The following is a 22,759-nucleotide window of genomic DNA, read 5'->3' as shown; positions in this document are numbered from 1 at the left end:
ACCGCCTGGGCCAGGACCGGCTACCTGGGCTTCCTGCGGCGCACCGAGCTCACCGACGCCAGCGGGGGTGAGCGGGTCAGAGGGTCAGAGGGTCTGAGGGGGTCAGAGGGTCTGAGGGGGTCTAAAGGAATCTGACGTGGGTCCTGAAGACCTGCTGCTGTTTCACGAGGCCCTGAACGCATCTCAGGGACATTAAAACATCTGATGTTTAAATGAATGTTCTTAATTGTTTTCTTTCTCTCTCCCCCTCCTCTCTCTCCCCCCCCCTCCTCTCTCTCCCCCTCCTCTCTCTCCCCCTCCTCTCTCTCTCCCCCTCCTCTCTCTCTCCCCCCCTCTCTCTCCCCCTCTCTCTCTCCCCCTCCTCTCTCTCTCCCCCGCCTCTCTCCCCCCCCCTCCTCTCTCTCCCCCCCCCCTCCAGAGAGGCATGATGCTCTCTTCGTGGTGGGGGCTCTGGAGGAGGCCATGGAGCTGAGGGGGATGAGGTATCATCCCATCGACATCGAGACCTCCGTCATCCGAGCCCACAAGAGCATCATGGAGTGGTAGGCCCCGCCCCTTCACCCCCCCCCCCTCAGGTAAACCACCAGGTCCACTAACCCCCCCCCCCTCAGCGCCGTCTTCCCGTGGACCAACCTGCTGGTGGTGGTGGTGGAGCTGGAGGGCTCCGAGCAGGAGGCCCTGGACCTGGTTCCCATGGTGACCAAGGCGGTGCTGGAGGAGCACTACCTGATCGTGGGCGTCGTCGTGGTGACGGACATCGGCGTCATCCCCATCAACTCGCGCGGCGAGAAGCAGCGAATGCACCTGAGAGACGGCTTCCTGCAGGACCAGCTGGACCCCATCTACGTGGCCTACAACATGTAGTGTGTGGGAGTGTGTGTGTGTGTGTGTGAGTGTGTGTGTGTGTGTGTGTGTGAGTGTGTGAGCATGCCGTGTATTTCACTGTTGTTGTTCATTTATTTCCCAGAATTCCGATGTTCTGTATTTTTTAACCTGCGTGTCGTTAAGTTGTTTTCTTTAAAGTCGTGTCGGACCGATTGGTTGATTAGTTAATTGGTTAATTTATTGATTGGTTAATCGGCTGATTGGTTAATGTGTTGGCTGATTGATTGGTTGATTGGTTACTTGAGTGATTAATGTATTGATTGGTTAATTTTTTTATTTGTTGATTGATTGGTTAATTGATTGGTTGATTGATTGGTTAATTGGTTGCTTGCTCAGTGTCCTCTGAGCGTGTGGCCTTCGGGGAACACTGTTTAGGAGGTAAACGTAGAAAAGAGATCAATAGTGTCTGTCATCATGTTTCACTGGTCCAATCAAAACAACAACAAACAAACAAACAACATATTTAAATTTAAATTAGAACCGGTGCAGCCAGATAACTGTAAAAAATATAAATATTGTACATAGACATAATAATCTATATGGAGAGGTACCGGAAACACGACAAGGTGTAGTAGCCCCTATATGCAGCTCTCCAGTGTGTGTGTGTGTGTGTGTGTGTGTGCGCGTGTGCGTGTGTGTGTGTGTGTCAGGGACGTTTTAATGTGATTCACGCAGCGGAAGAACAAATAAGACATTTTTTAATTTTTTATTTAAACCCTGAAAGTTTAAGAAAACAAACTATGAATTATTTTGGTTTAATATTAATACACTAATCCGCCACCAGGGGGCTCTGAGTCCAAACCACCACAACAGACGTAGTTTGGTGAAGCAGCGCGGCATCATGGGAGTTGTGGTCCTCACCGCAGTTTATTTCATCATTTATTGATCATAATAATTAGATACGATCAGAACAATGTGACGGGAAGCTGCTCAGGTGAGCGAATGAAGCGCACCTCCAACACTACAGTGACACATTTCACCTTTAAATCATAATTAGCAGTCAAAATATCTTTTATTTTCACTTTAAATAATTTTCAGTAAACGTGATGAATTGAGTCCCTCAAGTAAAGAATAATATTATTATTATAATAATTAATATAATAATATTCATAATAATATTATTATATTATTATAATTATTAATATTTAAGGACTTCACTCAAACATGATGACGTCGTTTTTATGCAGATTACAAAGTGGCTCAGTTTGTTGGTAGCAGATTAGTCCCTGTGTGTGTGTGTGTGTGTGTGTGTGTGTGTGTGTGTGTGTGTGTGTGTGTGTGTGTGTGTGTGTGTGTGTGTGTGTGTGTGTGTGTGTGTGTGTGAGAGAGTGTGTGTGAGTATGTGTGTGTGTGTTGTATGTACATAGTGTTGATTTTGTACGGTACAGGTGTGTGTGACTTGTTTTGTACACATGATAAAAAGATGAAATAACACTTTTATAAGAGCTGCTATTGGCTCACGTCACACTATACGGGGCAATAAAGTGCTTTGATTGGCTCCGACTCGTCTTCATTGGGGCTCAGTTGTTGTTGTTCTGAACATTTCCCTTTAAACACATTTTTATCACGTTTGAATCAAATAAACTAAGAAAGATAGAAATATCTGTAAAACTGATGTTTTTGAGCTATTTATTATTTTTGTGCTTTAAGTTTTATAAATTATTTTTGTCTATTTCTTTACATACATTTTATAATTATTAAACCCAAAAATAATTCAGATTTGAGAAAAAAATGTATTGTAATTTTAGAACATATTTCCTTTTTATATATATAAATATATAGAATTATATATATTAAATTAAAGATTAATTAATGTTACAAAAAATAAACATAAAAGCACAAAATATATAAAAGTTAAATGAAAAGTTTAAAGATCAAAAAGAAAATTAGTTTAAAGTCCGAGACGACATTTAAGGAATTTAATGGATTAAAGACGAAGAACGAAGCCGGTTAAAATAAAACTTATTATTATTATTATTATTATTATTATTATTATTATTATTATTATTATTATGTCTAATTTCACCGGTTATTTTAAAATACCTGTTAACAGAAAAGTTTACAAACGAAAATAATATTTTAGGGTCCGCGGGCCAGAGATTGGAAACCAAGCCGCGTCTGTATTTTGAGAAGTTCTGACTTCCGCCACACGGGGGCGCTGCTGCTCCTGATTAAAACGCGCTCCTGCAGGTCGGCGGGAGCGCGCATTGGTCCCGGGTGTGACGGGGACGCGCGCTTTATCTCCGCGCGCCGGAGCGTCCCGGTGCTTCATTCACCGGGGACCGGCTCGAGTCCGCGTGGAGCTTTTGGGATGTCTGCTTTTCACACGCGAGCCTTTTGATGACGTCACGACCGGCTCGCGCGTAAAGCGGCCAAACCGGCGCGAGAGGAAAACTACTGATGTTTACGCGGTAAAACTACAAAACTACCCAGAGTTCAGTTTGCTGGCGTTTCGCTGCGGCGGACTTCCGGTCGAGGATGTCCACCAGGTGAGGTGCGTTCAGGTGACGGATGACATGAGCCCAGGATGGCCTTTACGCCCCGGCTCGCGCTGCTCCTGCTCGGCGTCACCTTCATCCACACGGTGAGTCTATTACTATAAATAATATCATTATTATGAGTCGTACTATTATTATTATTATTACTATTATTACTATTATTAATAATATTAATATTATTATTAGTAGTAGAAGTACTATCATTATTATTACTATTAATAATATTGCTATCATCATCATTATTATTACTATTATTATTGTTATTAGTAGTAGTAGTAGTAGTATTATCATTATTATTATAATTATGATCATTATTATTATTATCATTATTATGATCATTGTTATTATTATCATTATTGTTATTATGATCATTGTTATCATGATCATAATAATATTGTTATCACTATCATCATTTAGTTTTAATTCTGTTTATTTTGTCGAGCCCAATATCACAACCTCCCCTCAGAGGGCTTTACAGCCTGTTCACACAGACATCCCTGACCTTTGACCTCATAAAATAAAACGTTTACTATCTTTAGAATATTTAAAAACGTAGTATTCATAATATTTCTTATATTCATAATATGTATAATATTTATAGTATTTATAAAAAAAATTGTATTTATAATCTTCATATTATTTATTATATTCACAATATTCATCGTATTTATTATATTAATTATATTTATAGTATTCATAATATTTAAAATATGTATAATATTCACAATTTTCATAATAGTTATTATATTTATAATATTCATAATATTTATAATATTCATATTATTTATTATATTTATAATCTTCATAATATTTATAATATTGATTTCCTCCCGTCCCGACAGGTTCATGGAAAGTTTCCTCACTGCCAGTTACAGTGGGAGATGCAGAGAGCGAGCAGAGAGTGTGGGACGCTGCTGCAGCAGACTGCCGCCAGCACAGGTACACACACACACACACACACACACACACACACACACACACACACACACACACACACACACTGTTTGGAAATCCCCATCAGCTCTAAAGTTATATAAATGCTGCACAGACAGTTTTGGCTTCGGCAGGAACAAAAACTGAAATACGCGTGTGTGTGTGTGTGTGTGTGTGTGTGTGTGCATGTATGTGTGTGTGTGTGTGTGTGCGTGACTGAGGTCAGCTATGTGTTCAGGTGTGTGTGTCTGGAAGCAGTTTCAGTTTGTGTTTCAACACACTTGATATCAATCATTGATTTACCTCTCAGGCCACACACACCGACACCGTGAGGAAGCACACAAATGCACACACACACACACACACACATACACACATGCTGTGCTTTCCTGTCTTTCTAAAAGGTCGTTTCACCACAGTGATAAAAACATACTTTTATCTGTGTGGTCGGCAGCTTGTGTGTGTGTGTGTGTGTGTGTGTGTGTGTGTGTGTGTGTGTGTGTGTGTGTGTGTGTGTGTGTGTGTGTGTGTGTGTGTGTGTGTGTGTGTGTGTGTGTGTGTGTGTATGTGTGTGTACGTGTGTGTGTGTGTGTGTGTGTGTATCTTAAAGGTCAAACCATCATCAGATATTCTCATCAGGTTTCATCAGGAGTCAGAAACCTACAAAAAACTTTGAGCTGAAGATAAAATACGTCCATGTTCTTCTACTTATCATATATATATATATATATGTATACATATAAATATATATGTATATATACAATGTATATATATATATTTATATATATATATATATATACGTATATATCTAAATATATAAACTACATTTAGCAGCTGCAACATTTAAGTGATGAACACATTAATAATTATAATAAGATTATTATTACAGGACGACTTCATTCTTCTTCAAGTATTTTCTAATGCCTGAAATAAAATATTTTGACTGCAGGACTTTTACACAGTGGTATTACCATTAATACTTCAGTACCACTTGAGTACTTCTTGAGTACTTCTTGAGTACTTCTTGAAAATATTTAAATACATTAAATGTGTGCAGGGTGTCTCGGCGAGTGGGACAACGTCTCGTGTTGGCAGAGGGCGGCGGTGGGCGAGGTCATGACCCTCCCATGCCCCTCCCCCATCCTGCGTCTGTTCGGAAAGAACGGTGAGTCATCGTCATGACGACTGAGTGTATCTGCATTTAAGATTATGAATAAATGTGTATATATTTATATATATATGATTACCTGTGACTTCCTGTCTCAGGTAACCTGAGTAGGAACTGCACGCAGGCCGGCTGGTCCTCCGTCTACCCCCCCATGGACGAGGCCTGCTGGTCCACCGACCCGGACCAGCCCAACGAGGTGGGTCCTCTGGGGGGGGGGGGGGGGTGGTCCTGTCCCACTGTGAAGCCTGAGGGGGAAACTGAAGGATACAAGAGAGAAAGTTACAGGAAGCTGCCTGAGATGTACTCAAAGTCCCAGTTGAGGCCACCAGATAACCAGATGAGGCCATGTGGACTAGAGGATGAGGCCATGTGGACTAGAGGATGAGGCCATGTGGACTAGAGGATGAGACCATGTGGAGGATGAGACCATGTGGACTAGAGGATGAGGCCATGTGGACTAGAGGATGAGGCCATGTGGACTAGAGGATGAGACCATGTGGAGGATGAGACCATGTGGACTAGAGGATGAGACCATGTGGAGGATGAGACCATGTGGACTAGAGGATGAGACCATGTGGACTAGAGGATGAGACCATGTGGAGGATGAGACCATGTGGACTAGAGGATGAGGCCATGTGGACTAGAGGATGAGACCATGTGGACTAGAGGACGAGGCCATGTGGACTAGAGGATGAGACCATGTGGAGGATGAGACCATGTGGACTAGAGGATGAGGCCATGTGGACTAGAGGATGAGGCCATGTGGACTAGAGGATGAGGCCATGTGGACCAGAGGATGAGGCCATGTGGACTAGAGGATGAGACCATGTGGAGGATGAGACCATGTGGACTAGAGGATGAGACCATGTGGAGGATGAGACCATGTGGACTAGAGGATGAGACCATGTGGACTAGAGGATGAGGCCATGAGGACTAGAGGATGAGGCCATGTGGACTAGAGGATGAGGCCATGTGGACTAGAGGATGAGACCATGTGGACTTGAGGATGAAGCCATGTGGACTAGAGGATGAGACCATGTGGACTAGAGGATGAGGCCATGTGGACCAGAGGATGAGGCCATGTGGACTAGAGGATGAGGCCATGTGGACTAGAGGATGAGACCATGTGGACTAGAGGATGAGACCATGTGGACTAGAGGATGAGGCCATGTGGACCAGAGGATGAGACCATGTGGACTAGAGGATGAGGCCATGTGGACTAGAGGATGAGGCCATGTGGACTAGAGGATGAGACCATGTGGACTAGAGGATGAGACCATGTGGACTAGAGGATGAGGCCATGTGGACTAGAGGATGAGACCATGTGGACTAGAGGATGAGACCATGTGGACTAGAGGATGAGGCCATGTGGACTAGAGGATGAGACCATGTGGACCAGAGGATGAGACCATGTGGACTAGAGGATGAGACCATGTGGACTAGAGGATGAGGCCATGTGGACTAGAGGATGAGGCCATGTGGACCAGAGGATGAGACCATGTGGACCAGAGGATGAGACCATGTGGACTAGAGGATGAGGCCATGTGGACTAGAGGATGAGACCATGTGGACTAGAGGATGAGACCATGTGGACTAGAGGATGAGGCCATGTGGACTAGAGGATGAGGCCATGTGGACTAGAGGATGAGGCCATGTGGACTAGAGGATGAGGCCATGTGGACTAGAGGATGAGACCATGTGGACTAGAGGATGAGGCCATGTGGACTAGAGGATGAGGCCATGTGGACTAGAGGATGAGACCATGTGGACTAGAGGATGAGACCATGTGGACTAGAGGATGAGGCCATGTGGACTAGAGGATGAGACCATGTGGACTAGAGGATGAGACCATGTGGACTAGAGGATGAGGCCATGTGGACTAGAGGACCTAGTCCCTTAGCCACTAAGGACCTAGTCCCTTAGCCACTAAGGACCTAGTCCCTTAGCCACTAAGGACCTTGTCCCTTAGCCACTAAGGACCTAGTCCCTTAGCTACTAAGGACCTAGTCCCTTAGCCACTAAGGACCTTGTCCCTTAGCCACTAAGGACCTTGTCCCTTAGCCACTGAGGACCTAGTCCCTTAGCCACTAAGAACCTAGTCCCTTAGCCACTAAGGACCTAGTCCCTTAGCCACTAAGGACCTTGTCCCTTAGCCACTAAGGACCTAGTCCCTTAGCTACTAAGGACCTAGTCCCTTAGCCACTAAGGACCTTGTCCCTTAGCCACTAAGGACCTAGTCCCTTAGCCACTAAGGACCTAGTCCCTTAGCTACTAAGGACCTAGTCCCTTAGCCACTAAGGACCTAGTCCCTTAGCCACTAAGGACCTTGTCCCTTAGCCACTAAGGACCTTGTCCCTTAGCCACTAAGGACCTAGTCCCTTAGCCACTAAGGACCTTGTCCCTTAGCCACTAAGGACCTAGTCCCTTAGCCACTAAGGACCTAGTCCCTTAGCCACTAAGGACCTTGTCCCTTAGCCACTAAGGACCTAGTCCCTTAGCCACTAAGGACATCGTCTCTTAGCCACTAAGGACCTTGTCCCTTAGCCACTAAGGACCTAGACCCTTAGACACTAAGGACCTCGTCCCTTAGCCACTAAGGACCTAGTCCCTTAGCCACTAAGGACCTCGTCCCTTAGCCACTAAGGACCTAGTCCCTTAGCCACTAAGGACCTAGTCCCTTAGCCACTAAGGACCTAGTCCCTTAGCCACTAAGGACATCGTCTCTTAGCCACTAAGGACCTTGTCCCTTAGCCACTAAGGACCTAGACCCTTAGCCACTAAGGACCTTGTCCCTTAGCCACTAAGGACCTAGACCCTTAGCCACTAAGGACCTCGTCCCTTAGCCACTAAGGACCTAGTCCCTTAGCCACTAAGGACCTAGTCCCTTAGCCACTAAGGACCTAGTCCCTTAGCCACTAAGGACCTAGTCCCTTAGATCTGTTTGGATCGCGGTCGTGTTTTTTTAGCAATTTCGGAGTGCAGCGTTTGTAGATCAGACTTGAGGCATTGAAGTCGTCTGCCGGATTTATTTGTATTTTTGAAGCTTTTTCCAGCTGTCGGCCTCTTCGGGTCCTCGTGAAAATAGCCTCTTGCTCACTAGCCAGGAAGTCGGCCATTTTGAATTTTTGCATTTCGGCCAAAAATATAGAGGAAGTTAGTCGTAACTTTGACGTACTTTTGGAAAATCTGCTCCACATTTCGTCCAAAGAAATGTTCATGCCCCCTTCACTTTAGCCCCGCCCCTTTCCCCCAAAACCCATGTTTGTGGTAGACTCTTGTGGGAGGCGCCCAGACATGCAGGAAGCTCTGATTGTGTGCACACACACACACACACACACAGCTGGGTGCTGATCCTCTCCAGACCCCTCGGGTGTGAGACCAAGCGTCACACACACCGTCCTCATGGACGCTGAGCAGACCATCAACACACTTCAGGTCCCCGGTCTCAGCGTGGACTCGCTCACTGGAGGCGGCTGATGGATATAAAACAACGTCATCATAATAAAGGCCTCGCTTTAGGCTCCGCCCACTTTTCATTAAAGGAGAGGCCGGAGGAATGTGAATAGTTCACGACCAGAAGAAGAAGGAGATGATGATGATGATGAGAATCAAGAAGGATATGATGATGATGATGAAGAAGAAGAGGATGAAGATGATGAAGATGATGAAGATGAGGAGGAGGAGGAGGATCAGGAATGAGGCTCCAGGCTGTGTGTCCTCACATAGTTCTTCATGAGTATTTAGAGAATACTGAGAAGTAGTGCAGCGGAAAATACTTGAAGGTGGGGGGGGGGGGAGGGGGGTGATGAAGAGGAGGAGGGAGGAAGAGGAGGAGGAGGGATGGAGAGGGCACATTTTTTTCTTAGGTCAGAAACAGTTTGGGGTATTTTCTGTCTGCAGAATTTATCAACGTCTAAACTAAAAGGTTTATATTTATGTTTATACACACACAAACATATACACACACAGACACACACATACAAATACACAGCCACACACATACAAACACGCACATATACACACAGACACACATACACAGCCACACACGTACACACACACAGAGACTCATACACGCACACACACATATACACACAGACACGTACACACACACACACACATATATATATTTGTGTGTGTATGAGAGGAGGATGAATATGGAAAGAAAATACTTTTTACATTTTTTCAAAGTAAAACATTTTGTGCGTTTCTTCATGTACAAATATATTAATATTTATACATTAATAACGTCTTCACAGTCGGCGCGTGTTGAAGTGCACGTGCTCATGCACGTCTCGATGTATACACTCAGCGAGAGAGAGTGAGTATGTGTGGTGTGTGTGTGTGTGTGTGGATGTCCGGGGTATTGCCAGATGTTGTGTCAGACACGAGGAATGTTGTTTATAGATGACGAGGGAGAGCGATGAAGGCAAGGCACTGACACACACACACACACACACGCACGCACTGTTTGGAAATGGACCAGTCTCATCCTGACCGTGCTTTTATTGTGAAGGATTAACTCCCCGCGATGCAATTTTCTTTTTGTGTCTCCTAAACTTCAGATTTTATTTTGAAAGGGGAATAATCTTGGAACTCATCAGAAAAAATATATATTTTATAAAACGTAAAGCGACGCATCTCATTCATTTATTTATTAAAAAGTCCTCGTGGATCTTTTTGTTTTATGAGGCATAAGTAGCGTCTGAGAATGCTCGTCTCTGATTGGCCGCAGGAGGTCAGGTGGTTGTTCCAGACGGGTTTAAAAGAGAGCAGCGCCCTCTGGTGGCCTGAGTGATCATCACTACCAGAGATGTACTTTATATTTATACTTCTACCTCTGAGTCCTTGAGAGGCAAATATTATACTTTTTAGGTTTATTTAATGATGTATTTTAATAGATTTAATATATTTTCTCTGTATAGGACTTGAGCTGCATTTAATGAATCAACGGTCTTAAATAAATTAATGGGTTATTTTTGTTTTACTCTCATTTTGATTTCGATCTAATTCATAATTTATAATTCATACGTTTTTGTTATTTTATATTGATTATTTTTGTAATATTTAATTTGTAATTTATATTGTATACAATTTAAAACAAATCTTGTATCTTTTTATTATTTACATAAATGTTTTCATGATACATTTTTACTGTATTTCACTTACATTTTTTATTATTTTAATTTATTTGTATTTCTTAAATTTGACTTACCAGCTGCAACATTAAATATAAATTATAACTAAGACTGTGTGTGTGTGTGTGTTTGTGTGTGTGTGTGTGTGTGTGTGCGTGCGTGTGTGCGTGCGTGTGTGTTTGTGTGTGCGTGTGTGTGTGTGTGTGTGCATGTGTGTGTGTAGCTAGTCTTCTACCGGGTGGTGAAGATTCTCTCCACTCTGGGTCACAGCTTGTCCTTCATTACTCTGCTGACCAGCAGCAGCATCATCAGTGTGTTCAGGTAAACCAGTTTAAACCAGTATATAAATATATATATGTATTAGGGCTGTGAAACGATTAAAATTTTTTATCAGGTTAATCACAGGTTTCTGTGGATTAATCATGATTAATCACATATTACCGATATTCTCTATATATTTTGTGAGAACATAGAGATTTATGACAAAAGACGGATATATACATTTATACATTCTTCTATACAATGGTGCTGCAACTCAGCAGGTATTTAGCAGTTTTCTTCCATATGGAACATGAATACATCTTCATCCTAAACAGAATGTTTAACCCTCCTGTTACCTTTCGGGTCAATTTGACCCCATTCAATGTTTAATGTCGGTGTTCTTTGGGGTCAATTTGACCCCAGGCTGTTTTTCACTGTCAAACTTATAAGAAATATCAACTTTTTTATATATTCAATGGGCTATTTAGGTAGTCAACAAACAAACATAAAGTACCTCACACTTAAACTTGGGAAGCAATATTAATTCTAATAATTTTCTGTAGGTTTTAATTGCTGGGGTCAAATTGACCCCGAGGGTAAAATATGTTAGTAAATGTAAAGGAGGGTTAACCTCTTCCACTCCACTGAGGACGCGGCGTCCTTAAGCCCCGCCCCTTCCCTTTAAACGGCTCGCTCACGCAGACCACGTCAATAAACATGGGCATGTTTGCTATCCCAGCATTCAACATATCCTCATCTTTGCAAAGAACATATACATTTTCTTTTATTTCGTAATAATTTTTCACAAGAGGAGCCCTAACACACAATGTCTAAAGTCGCGATCAATGCAGCAAGTCGGGTCTTGCAACATTTCGACGGAGAAAACGTACAGAATACACTTTCTAAGTAGATGTATTAGCGGAGGTATTAGCGGAAGTACTAGCGGAAGTTAGCAAAGAGCTAGCGGAATCAGAAAAGGTAACAAGTTCTCCAAAAACACTTTTTTTTTGGTGCGCTGTGTCTTCCCTGACAGTAACGTGTTGAAACCAGGAGACCGCGCTGTCTTTGCCGGGCCATGAACACGGTGATTTGCTCCGTTTTTGTTTGACTACATTTCATGAGTAACAGTTAGGGGGGTGCGAGTGACTTTTCATGCGCGAAGACCGGCATCTGAACTCTGCGGCAACCGCGATCGACATATTGCGCACCCCTGCATTAAAACATTGGTGCGAGTGACTTTTTTTCGTCCCGATGTGCGCACACACGCCGGCATCCGAGCTCTGAGTCATGTTAACGCGACACGTAGAGGCAGAATGACATGCTGCAGGTTCGAGACGACCAACAACAGACGGATTGGAAGCTCATTCTGCGCATGCGTTAAATGCGTTAAAAAAAATAACGAAGTTAAACCTGTAATTTAATTAACTGAGTTAACGCGTTATTTTTCACAGCACTAATATATATATATTTATTTATGTATAAATATAGTTGTATAAATTCATATATATATATATGTATATATGTATATACAATATAACCTGTTTATTAAACTCTTCACACTCTGATGTCTGGATGAACTCCAGCTGTTCACTGTAAACACATTCTGTGGGTGTTTATGTTATATAACACTGTGTGTATCTATACGTGTCTCTGTGTACATGTGTGTATTTATATGTGTGTTTGTGTATTAATACTCAGGCGTCTCCGCTGCACCAGGAACTACATCCACCTCAACCTCTTCCTGTCCTTCATGCTGCGGGCGGCGGCCGTGTTGACCAAAGACGCCCTGCTGCTGTCTGAGGACCCCACGGCGGACTGCAGTACACAGCCCTCCCTGGTGCACACACACACACTCACACACACCCACAAACACACACACACACTCACTCACACTCACACACACACACTCACACACACACACACACCCTGCCTGGCCATCCCATAATGCCTCTGTGCTGCAGGTGGGCTGTAAGGCCGTCCTCTTGTTCTTCAACTACTTCGTCATGGCCAACTTCCTGTGGCTGCTGGTGGAGGCGCTCTACCTCCACCTGCTGCTGCTCAGCACCCACAGGGCCTCCACCCGCATCGCCGCCTACCTGCTCATCGGATGGGGTAGCTGGATGGATGGATGATGATGGATGGATGATGGGTGGATGGATGATGATGGATGATGGATGGATGATGGATGGATGGGTGGATGGATGGATACATGATGGATGGGTGGATGGATTGATGGATGGATGATAGATGATGATGGATGGATGATGATGGATGGTACATACGCAACAAACTTCTTACTCAGATACTTCTTTCTTCTCAGCTCGCAGGCGGCGTGCTCCAGCTTCACGCCTCAATACTCACCCTCTATCTGCTACTCCTCCTGGCTGGTCTGCCTGCTAAGGCTATATGCCCCCAGCTCATCAGAATGCACAGCGACTGGTGACTGGTCTTCAGCCCTCCCGCTCCCACTCCGCCTCCGCCTTCCACTGGTTACCGTGCATGCTCTTCAAAACTGCCAAAACATTACTCTGGCGTCCGCGGATCGGCCCGTCCGGATCCCGATATGTCATCCGGACACACACACGCACGCCTCCTTCCACGCCGCCCGCAGCAAATCGACTTGCCCAGCTGCTCCTGGCTAATCACACTGAAATTCAGATCGTTTGCTGTCCTGCTCCTCAGTGGTGGAACGAGCTCCCCACTGACATCAGGACAGCAGAAAGTTCTACATCTCCGTCGGAGACTGAAAACACACCTTTTATATATATCTTAAAACACAGATTAAATTTCAGTGGCACTTAGATAGCACTTACTTATGGTACTTTAATGTTACTTCCTGTATTCTTGTTGTTCTTAGTTTGTACTCTAGGTTGAAATGCACTTATTGTAAGTCGCTTTGGATAAAAGCGTCTGCTACATGACATGTAATGTAATGGGTGGATGGATAGATGCATGATGGATAGATGGATGGGTGGATGGATTGATGGATGGATGATAGATGATGGATGGATGATAGATGATGATGGATGGATGATGATGGGTGGATGGATGGATGCATGATGGATGGATGGATGGGTGGATGGATGGATGCATGATGGATGGATGGGTGGATGGATAGATGGATGGATGATAGATGATGGATGGATGGGTGGATGGATGATGGATGGATGATAGATGATGGTGTGTGTGTGTCTGTGTCTCTGTGTGTGTGTGTGTGTGTGTGTGTGTGTGTGTGTGTGTGTGTGTGTGGTGTGTGTGTATGTGTGTGTGGGTGTGTGTGTATGTGTGTGTGTATGTGTGTGGGTGTGTGTATGTGTGTGTGTGTGTGTGTGTATGTGTGTGTGTATGTGTGTGTATGTGTGTGTGGGTGTGTGTATGTGTGTATGTGTGTGTGTGTGTGTGTGTGTGTGTGTGACCTCATGACGATGTGCAGACTGAGATTCTAACAGACTCCTTTCTCCTCGCAGGAATCCCTTTTGTCTTCATGACGGCGTGGATCATATGTCGGATCCACCTGGAGGACACCGAGTGAGTCTGGTCCTGGTCCTGGACCTGGTCCTGATCCTGGACCTGGTCCTGATCCTGGACCTGGTCCTGATCCTGGACCTGGTCCTGGTTCTGTCGACCTGTGACACATTTTAATAAGATGACCAACAACGTGTCGTAGAATCTTACAAGGAGAAATTATTCAAATTATTTCAAAAAAATCAGCGCCTCCTCTGGTTGTATAGAAGTCTATGCTTCATGTGTTAAAGCTGCATTCTCTCTCCTGGCCACCAGGGGGCGACTCCCCTGGTTGTATAGAAGTCTATGCTTCATGTGTTAAAGCTGCATTCTCTCTCCTGACCTCCAGGGGGCGACTCCTCTGGTTGTATAGAAGTCTCTTATAGCACAGAGACTGGATGTTTCCCTTCTTCTGCCCAGGTGTTGGGAGATGAACGAGAACCCGATCCCCAGGAGGCTGATGAACTGGCCCATCATGGCGTCCATCATCGTGAGTCTTATTGAAATGAGGCGTTCAGGTTCAGGAACTTTCTGTCTCATGAATTCTATGTTCTGACCCCACAGTATTCATTTTACTTAATAATATCAACGGGATCATCCTGCTCCATAAAGGTTACATTTATTAAATACTCCCAGTGTTTGAGAATATTCACAATACTTTTGGTGTGAACGCAGGATAATGACTCTCAAAGACGCCCAAAGACTCCCAAAGACTCCTAAAGACTCTCAAAGATGCCCAAAGACTCCTAAAGACTCTCAAAGATGCCCAAAGACTCCCAAAGACTCCTAAAGACTCTCAAAGATGCCCAAAGACTCCTAAAGACTCTCAAAGATGCCCAAAGACTCCCAAAGACTCATAAAGACTCTCAAAGACGACCAAAGACTCCCAAAGACTCCTAAAGACTCTCAAATACTCCCAAAGACTCCTAAAGACTCCTAAAGACTCTCAAAGACTCCCAAAGACTCATAAGGACTCATAAGGACTCCTAAAGACTCTCAAGGACTCTCAAAGACTCCTAAAGACTCCCAAAGACTCCTAAGGACTCCTAAAGACCCCCAAAGACTCCAAAAGACTCCTAAAGACTCCCAAAGATGCTCAAAGACTCCTAAAGACTCATAAAGACTCCTAAAGACTCTCAAAGACTCTCAAAGACTCCTAAAGACTCATAGGGACTCCCAAAGTCTCCTGAAGACTCCCAAAGACTCCCAAAGATGACTTAAGACTCTCAAATACTCCCAAAGACTCCTAAAAACTCTCAAAGGCTCTCAAAGACTCCCAACGACTCCTAAAGACTCTCTAAGACTCATTAAGACTCCCAAAAATGCCTAAAGACTCTCAAAGACTCTCAAAGACTCCCAAAGACTCTCAAAGACTCCCAAAAACTCCTAAAGACTCCCAGAGAAGTCGCTCACGTGGTACTAAAGGTCCTGGTGTCTCCGTCCAGATCAACTTCCTGTTGTTCGTCAGCATCATCCGCATCCTGGTGCAGAAGCTGCGCTGCACCGACGTGGGAGGCAACGAGCGGTCCCAGTACAGGTGACCTCTGACCTCTGACCTCCAGAGGGCGCTCAGTACGACGTCGTGTTTGGCTGTTCAACAAGTTAGAATGAAAAAAGTTAAATTTGGGTTCTCATCCAATTTAACTTAAAAAAGACAAATATGTTTTTTTTTATTCTAAAGAAAATAAACAGTTAAAAAATTTGAGGCAAGAAAAAAAACATTTGTCTCAAGAATAAAGATTCAGAAGCTTTGAAACACTGTTTAGTCACAGCCTATTGTGTAACCATGGGGTGTGTATCTCTCTCTCTGTGTGTGTGTGTGTGTATCTCTCTCTCTGTGTGTGTATGTGTGTTTGCGTGTGTGTGTATCTCTCTCTCACTGTGTGTGTATGTGTATTTCTCTCTGTGTGTGTGTGTGTATGTATCTCTCTCTCTCTATGTGTGTGTGTGTATCTCTCTCTCTGTGTGTGTGTGTGTGTGTGTATGTCTCTCTCTCTCTGTGTGTGTGTGTATCTCTCTCTGTGTGTGTATCCCTCTGTGTGTGTGTGTGTGTGTATCTCTCTCTCTGTGTGTGTGTGTGTGTCTCTCTCTGTGTGTGTGTGTGTATCTCCCTCTCTCTGTGTGTGTGTGTGTGTGTGTGTATCTCTCTCTCTGTGTGTGTGTGTGTGTGTCTCTCTGTGTGTGTATGTGTGTGTGTGTGTGTATCTCTCTCTGTGTGTGTGTGTATCTCTCTGTGTGTGTGTGTGTGTATCTCTCTGTGTGTGTGTGTGTGTGTCTCTCTCTGTGTGTGTGTGTGTGTGTGTGTGTGTGTGTCTCTCTGTGTGTGTGTGTGTGTGTGTGTGTGTGTGTGTCTCTCTGTGTGTGTGTGTGTGTGTGTCTCTCTCTGTGTGTATGTGTGTGTGTGTGTCTGTGTGTGTGTGTGTGTGTCTCTGTGTGTATGTGTGTGTATCTCTCTCTGTGTGTGTGTGTGTGTGTCTCTCTGTGTGTGTGTGTGTGTGTGTCTCTCTGTGTGTGTATGTGTGTGTGTCTCTCTCTGTGTGTGTGTGTGTGTGTGTGTGTGTGTCTGTGTGTGTGTGTCTCTGTGTGTATGTGTGTGTGTGTGTGTGTGTGTGTTTGTGTGTGTGTGTGTAGGCGTCTGGCGCGCTCCACCCTGCTGCTCATCCCTCTCTTCGGGGTGAACTACGTGGCCCTCGTGTCGCTGACGGAGCCGACGGGCCGACACACACAGCGCCTGAAGATCTTCTGTGAGCTCGGCCTGGGGTCCTTCCAGGTGATCAGGCATCACGCGGCCTACCTACACACACACCCACACACACAACGCTCTCCACCCATTGGTCGGACATGAAGACTTCATTCAGACAGAATGAGATGTTTAAATGTTTTAATGTGTTAATATAAAGTTAATAACCTTAACTGAGGCTTTGATGTTAAACTCACTGAACTATAAGGTTAAAATAAATAAACAATACAAACGTAAAATAGAATAAACAAAGAGATTAAGAGTCAAAACAAGTCGGTTAATAGAGCTGCCTAACTAACAACTATGTGTGTGGATGTGCTTGTGTTTGTGTGTGTCTGTGTGTGTTTGTTTGCTTGTGTGTGTGTGTCTGTATGTGTGTGTGTGTGTTTGCTTGTGTGTTTGTATGTGTGTGTGTCTGTGTGTGTGTGTGTTTGTGTGTGTGCGTTTGCTTGTGTGTGTGTGTGTTTCAGGGTCTCATCGTGGCCGTCCTCTACTGTTTCCTGAACAGCGAGGTGAGTCCACACACACACTGTGTTTCTCAGCTGTATTCCCCCTCGACTCTAATATCCTGGTTCTGGTTCTGGTCCCCAAAAACCAGGTCCAGATGGAGCTGAAGCGGGCGTGGAGGGGTTTGTCTCTGGAGCGCTACGGGAGGCGGGACTTCCGGCCGCACGCCGCGTCGGTGAGCCGCAGCGGCCTGGAAGGCTCGGCCCGGTTCCCCCGGAGCTGCCGGGCCCAGTCCATCCTGCAGACCGAGACCACCGGGCTCTGAGCGGGGGGGCGGGCCTGATCCTGGACCAGTCCAGGGGGTCCTCGTCTGACTCTGGGACCTTTTAGGCGGAGGACTTCCTGTTGGACGTCTCCGCCTCCAGGAAGCTCCACCATCACACTAGTTCTGTTGGTTCTGGGTCCAGAAGCCGATGAGCGGGTCGGTCTGGGCGGCGGCGCCCTCTAGTGGCGAGGCTGCACATTGAAACAACGTGAACAACGCTTTGTTTGGTCCCTTCCGGGCTTCTGTAGAAACATTACAATGACACGACTTTGTTTCATTAGCTTTTCTTTTTTTAAAGTGTTGGGCTAAGTCCCGCCCCTACTGTTCTGTGATTGGAGGAACTTAATGAGAGGACCAGCTCGTTCTTAGCTCCACGAAAAAAGGAAAAAAGTGCGATGATTCTTCTTCTTTTGGTCTTTATACATTTAAGAAAATAAGCTTGTTAAAAATATATTCCATTTCTGTTAATAGTACCAAATATAAAGCTCCGCGCTGGCCCTTTAAATATTACCTGCTGACTTGGAATTAAACATTCGTTGGTTGTTTCTCGGTCCTTTGACATTGGAACGTCTTCTACTCCCACTGTGTGTTGTAATAACCTCGTTAGTTACACGTTGATGTTCTTTGATTGTTTTTTACACATTTGAGTGTTTTATGGTCGAGGGACGTGAGAATGTTTTATGTATAAAAGCTTTTATTTTGAAAACTTCTCATGTTTGTTCTTCTATAAGTTAAACTCACTAAAATAGTGTATAAATGTTACAACATTTGATTTAGTCATCTCATAAATTATGAGATTACAGGTGCTATTTATATATATATATAAATTTATATAAATATATTAATGTATATATATATGTTTATATATATATATATGAATATTAGAGGATGAACTTTGAATTAAAGTCACAGGCCGTGGTGCATCATGGGTAATCCTCCTGCTGCTGCGGATGAACACACAGGGTCACATGAGCAACTTTTATTTATCACCAAGTCTTCAAATAAATAATAACAATCGTGACGTTGTTACTTGTAAATATTAATAAATACATTTGGTATTAATAAATATATAAGAATGTTCCTCTGTTAATTAAATTAAACCAATAAATAATTTAACAATTAAGACTTTGAAATAAACTAAATATTCAACATCATCATAATAATTTAACATTATTCTGTTCTTCTTCTTCTTCTTTTGTTTCACACACCGGTACTTCGTCATGAAGTCATTCGTTGTTTTCATCGGCTGGACGAGGAGGAGGAGGAGGAGGAGGAGGAGGAGGAGGAGGAGGAAAGGATGGGGAGGAGGGGGAGGAGGAGGAGAAAGATGGGGAGGAGGATGAGGAGGAGGAGGAGGAGGAGGAAGATGGGGAGGAGGAGGATGAGGAGGAGGGGGAGGAGGAGGAAGATGGGGAGGAGGAGGAGAAAGATGGGGAGGAGGAGGAGGAAGATGGGGAGGATGGGGAGGAGGAGGAAGATGGGGAGGAGGAGGAGGAAGATGGGGAGGCCGTGGACGTGATGAAGGAGAGGAGGGAGACGGGAGACGAGCGGACCAAAGATGAAGAGACGGCTCGAGCTTTTTCTTTCCTGTGAAAGTAAAGAAGAAACACTTGAGTCAACAGGAGGAGGAGGAGGAGGAGGAGGAGGAGGAAGAGGAGGAGCTGAACTCACTGGAAGGCCAGGATCTTGCGGCGGACCCATGGAGCCGTCAGCTGGCTGCAGTAAAGACCCGACTGGGTCTGAAATCTGCAGACGACAAAGAAGTCAACGTGAGTTCATAGAACAACTATTAAATATGAATACATATTAATACATATATAGAAATAAATATTAATACATATTAATACATATATAGAAATAAATATGAATACATGTTAATACATATATAGAAATAAATATAAATACATATTAATAAATGTTAATACATATATATATATAAATTAATATACAAATAAATATAATTGTAAATACATATAAATAAATATGAATAAACACAAATAAATATAAATAATTACAAATAAATATAAATAAAGATAAATAAATATACATTTGAATATAACTACATATTAATAAATATAAATAAATACAAATAAATATCAATAATAGCAAAAACATATAAATACATTTAAATAAATATATATATATATAAATACAAATAGATATGAATAAATATTAATAAACATTAATAAGTATTAATATAAATAAATAAAGTAATGTGTAAAGTTTCCATGGAGGTATCACTGTACACGTTGTGTGTGTGTTCATATTTGATGGTTAATGGTTATTGTGAGTATCCTCTGACATCAGTTCACATATATATAAATAAATACAGTTATAAGAGAACTCCAGTGTGAGTAGAGAGTGGAGCGCTCACATGATGGCCTTCACGCAGGGCGGGTGAGGCTGCTGCACCAGGAACCCGGTGACGGGCTCCAGGAGCTCCTGCCTGGTGACCCGAGTGCAGCAGGAGGCCAGCTTCTCGGCTGAGGAGGAGGAGGAGGAGGAGGCGCAATGTCAGACATTACTACACAATAAAAGCACAGCAACAACACCTCCTTTAAACTCTGCGCCTCCATCTCACCTGCAGATCCACACTGAGCCACCAGGACGAGGGCGACCAGCACGCTCTTCATCACGCTCTTCATCGCGGTGCCACAGTTTTCCATCTTCAAGAAGCAGGTGATCGACGTGAGGAAGAGGAGGCGATGATGGTTAGTATTATAAATGTACCTGTTGGTCTCCAGAGAGCTCGGCGTGAAGTGGCGGACGTCTGGAGACGGCGGATACTTAAAGGCCTGAAGAAGAGGAAGTGGGTTCTTCTCGGTTACTCATCTTCCTCTAGTTCCGGATGGGGGGGGGGGGGGGGGGCAACAGGAAGCACTTTCATCATCAGGCTTCAGTGGAAACCTGAACTGGAGTCTCCTCAGGTCAAAGGTCGAGAAGGAGCAGATGAACCGAGGCCAGAGAGTCTCTCTGGGGTCTGGTTTTTCAAAATAAAAGTCCTGCTCCCCTCATCAGGACTAGAAGTAGAACCAGAACACGTCTTCAGAACTCAGTCATGATGAAGATCAAACTCAAGCTTCATTTATTTAGTTATTTGTTTTATTATTATTGGCAATACTGTATCATCAATATTGTTGATCTCAGATGAATAAATCATGACGTCATAGTTTCAGATGTATTCACATTTATTCACATGTATCCATATTTATTCACATGTATCCATATTTATTCACATGTATTCACATTTATTCACATTTATTCACATGTATTCACATGTATTCACATTTATTCACATTTATTCACATGTATTCACATGTATTCACATGTATTCACATGTATTCATATGTATTCACATGTATTCACATGTATTCATATTTATTCACATGTATTCACATTTATTCACATGTATTCACATGTATTCACATTTATTCACATGTATTCACATGTATTCACATTTATTCACATGTATTCATATTTATTCACATGTATTCACATGTATTCACATTTATTCACATGTATTCACATGTATTCATATGTATTCACATGTATTCACATTTATTCACATTTATTCACATGTATTCAATTCAGTTTCAATTCAGTTTATTTGTATAGCCCAATTTCACAAATTACAAATTTGTCTCGGAGTGCTTTACATTCTGTACACATAGACATCCCTGCCCCAAAACCTCACATCGGACCAGGAAAAACTCCCAAATAACCCTTCAGGGGAAAAAGGGAAGAAACCTGCAGGAGAGCAACAGAGGAGGATCCCTCTCCAGGATGGACAGATGCAATAGATGTAATGTGTACAGAAGAACAGATTTAGAGTTAAAATACATTCAATGAATATGACAGAGTGTATGAATAGTTCATAGTAGGCATATTCCACGATGGAGACCTCCACGATCCATCAGGCAGATGGCGGTGGGGAGGAGGAGTGGGCGGAGTCTCAACAGGACAGTGGCGTAGTCATGAGCAGGAATTCCACGACCCAGACCTCGATGATCCATCAGGCAGATAGGATCTATGCCGTCTCATAGGGTCCGATGACCCCATGAGACGTGAAGTCAAAGGACTCCGGGGAGAAAGCAGAGTTAGTAACGTGTGATTGAGAGATGAACATTCATCCTTAAGGAGAGAAAAGAGGAGATAGGTGCTCAGTGCATCCTAAACGTCCCCCGGCAGCTATAAGCCTATAGCAGCATATCAAGGGGCTGGACCAGGTGAACCTGATTCAGCCCTAACTATAAGCTCTGTCAAAGAGGAAGGTCTTAAGTCTACTCTTAAACGAGGTGACTGTGTCTGCCTCCCGGACTGAAATTGGAAGCTGGTTCCATAGAAGAGGAGCTTGATAACTAAAGGCTCTGGCTCCCATTCTACTTTTTAAGACTCTAGGAACTACAAGTAGTCCCGCATTTAGTGAGTGTAGCTCTCTAGTGGGGCAATATGGTACTACAAGCTCCTTAAGATATGATGGTGCATCACCAATCAAGGCTTTGTACGTTAAGAGAAGAATTTTAAAAGTGATTCTTGATTTTACTGGGAGCCAGTGCAGAGCAGCTAGTGCAGGAGTGATGTGATCTCTTTTCTTAGTTTTAGTGAGAACACGAGCTGCAGCATTCTGGATCAACTGGAGGGACCTAAGAGACTTATTAGAGCAGCCTGATAATAAGGAGTTGACCTCAGAGACTTATTAGAGCAGCCTGATAATAAGGAGTTGCAGTAATCCAGTCTCGAAGTAACGAACGCGTGAACCAATTGTTCTGCATCTTTTTGAGACAAGATGTACCTGATTTTTGAAATATTACGTAGATGAAAGAATGCAGTCCTTGAGATTTGCTTTACGTGGGAGTTAAAGGA

At 43.6% G+C, this 22,759-nt stretch overlaps 3 protein-coding genes across 3 annotated transcripts in view; 2 read left to right on the top strand and 1 right to left on the bottom strand.

Annotated features, from left to right (window-relative positions):
* Window positions 1-2,384, top strand: part of LOC130206610 (disco-interacting protein 2 homolog C-like) — an 82,341-nt gene extending 79,957 nt beyond the window's left edge. The window contains exons 38-40 of the mRNA XM_056434655.1: window positions 1-67; window positions 419-542; window positions 612-2,384. The exon at window positions 1-67 is cut by the window's left edge and continues 108 nt beyond it. Of these exons, the coding sequence (XP_056290630.1) occupies window positions 1-67; window positions 419-542; window positions 612-864 (444 nt within the window). The 3' untranslated portion in view covers window positions 865-2,384. The remainder of the gene's footprint in view (window positions 68-418; window positions 543-611) is intronic.
* Window positions 2,385-3,069: 685 nt separating this feature from the next.
* On the top strand, window positions 3,070-18,604 carry LOC130206371 (vasoactive intestinal polypeptide receptor 2-like). The gene is made up of 13 exons (XM_056434307.1): window positions 3,070-3,469; window positions 4,226-4,322; window positions 5,374-5,481; window positions 5,583-5,680; window positions 10,843-10,940; window positions 12,579-12,717; window positions 12,842-12,992; window positions 14,348-14,408; window positions 14,805-14,874; window positions 15,830-15,921; window positions 17,016-17,154; window positions 17,595-17,636; window positions 17,723-18,604. The coding sequence occupies exons 1-13, from the start codon at window positions 3,413-3,415 to the stop codon at window positions 17,894-17,896; spliced, it is 1,326 nt and encodes a 441-aa protein (XP_056290282.1). The 5' UTR covers window positions 3,070-3,412; the 3' UTR covers window positions 17,897-18,604.
* A 256-nt stretch (window positions 18,605-18,860) lies between these two features.
* Window positions 18,861-21,058, bottom strand: LOC130206372 (uncharacterized protein DDB_G0271670-like). Its single transcript, XM_056434309.1, has 4 exons — window positions 20,478-21,058; window positions 20,271-20,379; window positions 19,568-19,642; window positions 18,861-19,483 (listed from the first exon to the last, which is right to left on the bottom strand). Exons 1-4 carry the CDS (start codon window positions 20,560-20,562, stop codon window positions 19,123-19,125), a joined length of 630 nt encoding a protein of 209 aa, XP_056290284.1. The 5' UTR covers window positions 20,563-21,058; the 3' UTR covers window positions 18,861-19,122.
* Window positions 21,059-22,759: the final 1,701 nt, after the last annotated feature.

The sequence above is a fragment of the Pseudoliparis swirei genome, chromosome 16, assembly GCF_029220125.1.
Source record: "Pseudoliparis swirei isolate HS2019 ecotype Mariana Trench chromosome 16, NWPU_hadal_v1, whole genome shotgun sequence".
In the NCBI taxonomy this organism is placed as follows: Eukaryota; Metazoa; Chordata; class Actinopteri; order Perciformes; family Liparidae; genus Pseudoliparis; species Pseudoliparis swirei.
The sequence above is the reverse complement of the archived record's forward strand: the minus strand, read 5'-3'. Positions and strand labels throughout refer to the sequence as shown.

Bases quoted from the DNA above. Each gene is read 5' to 3' on its own strand.
- LOC130206371 (XM_056434307.1), top strand. From the start codon at position 3,413: ATGGCCTTTACGCCCCGGCTCGCGCTGCTCCTGCTCGGCGTCACCTTC. The intron at 4,323-5,373 runs GTACACACACAC...AAATGTGTGCAG, and splicing joins GCAGACTGCCGCCAGCACAG to GGTGTCTCGGCGAGTGGGAC. The intron at 5,482-5,582 runs GTGAGTCATCGT...TTCCTGTCTCAG, and splicing joins GCGTCTGTTCGGAAAGAACG to GTAACCTGAGTAGGAACTGC.
- LOC130206372 (XM_056434309.1), bottom strand. From the start codon at position 20,562: ATGGAAAACTGTGGCACCGCGATGAAGAGCGTGATGAAGAGCGTGCTG. The intron at 19,643-20,270 runs GTGAGCGCTCCA...TGTCGTCTGCAG, and splicing joins CCCTGCGTGAAGGCCATCAT to ATTTCAGACCCAGTCGGGTC. The intron at 19,484-19,567 runs GTGAGTTCAGCT...TTACTTTCACAG, and splicing joins CGCAAGATCCTGGCCTTCCA to GAAAGAAAAAGCTCGAGCCG.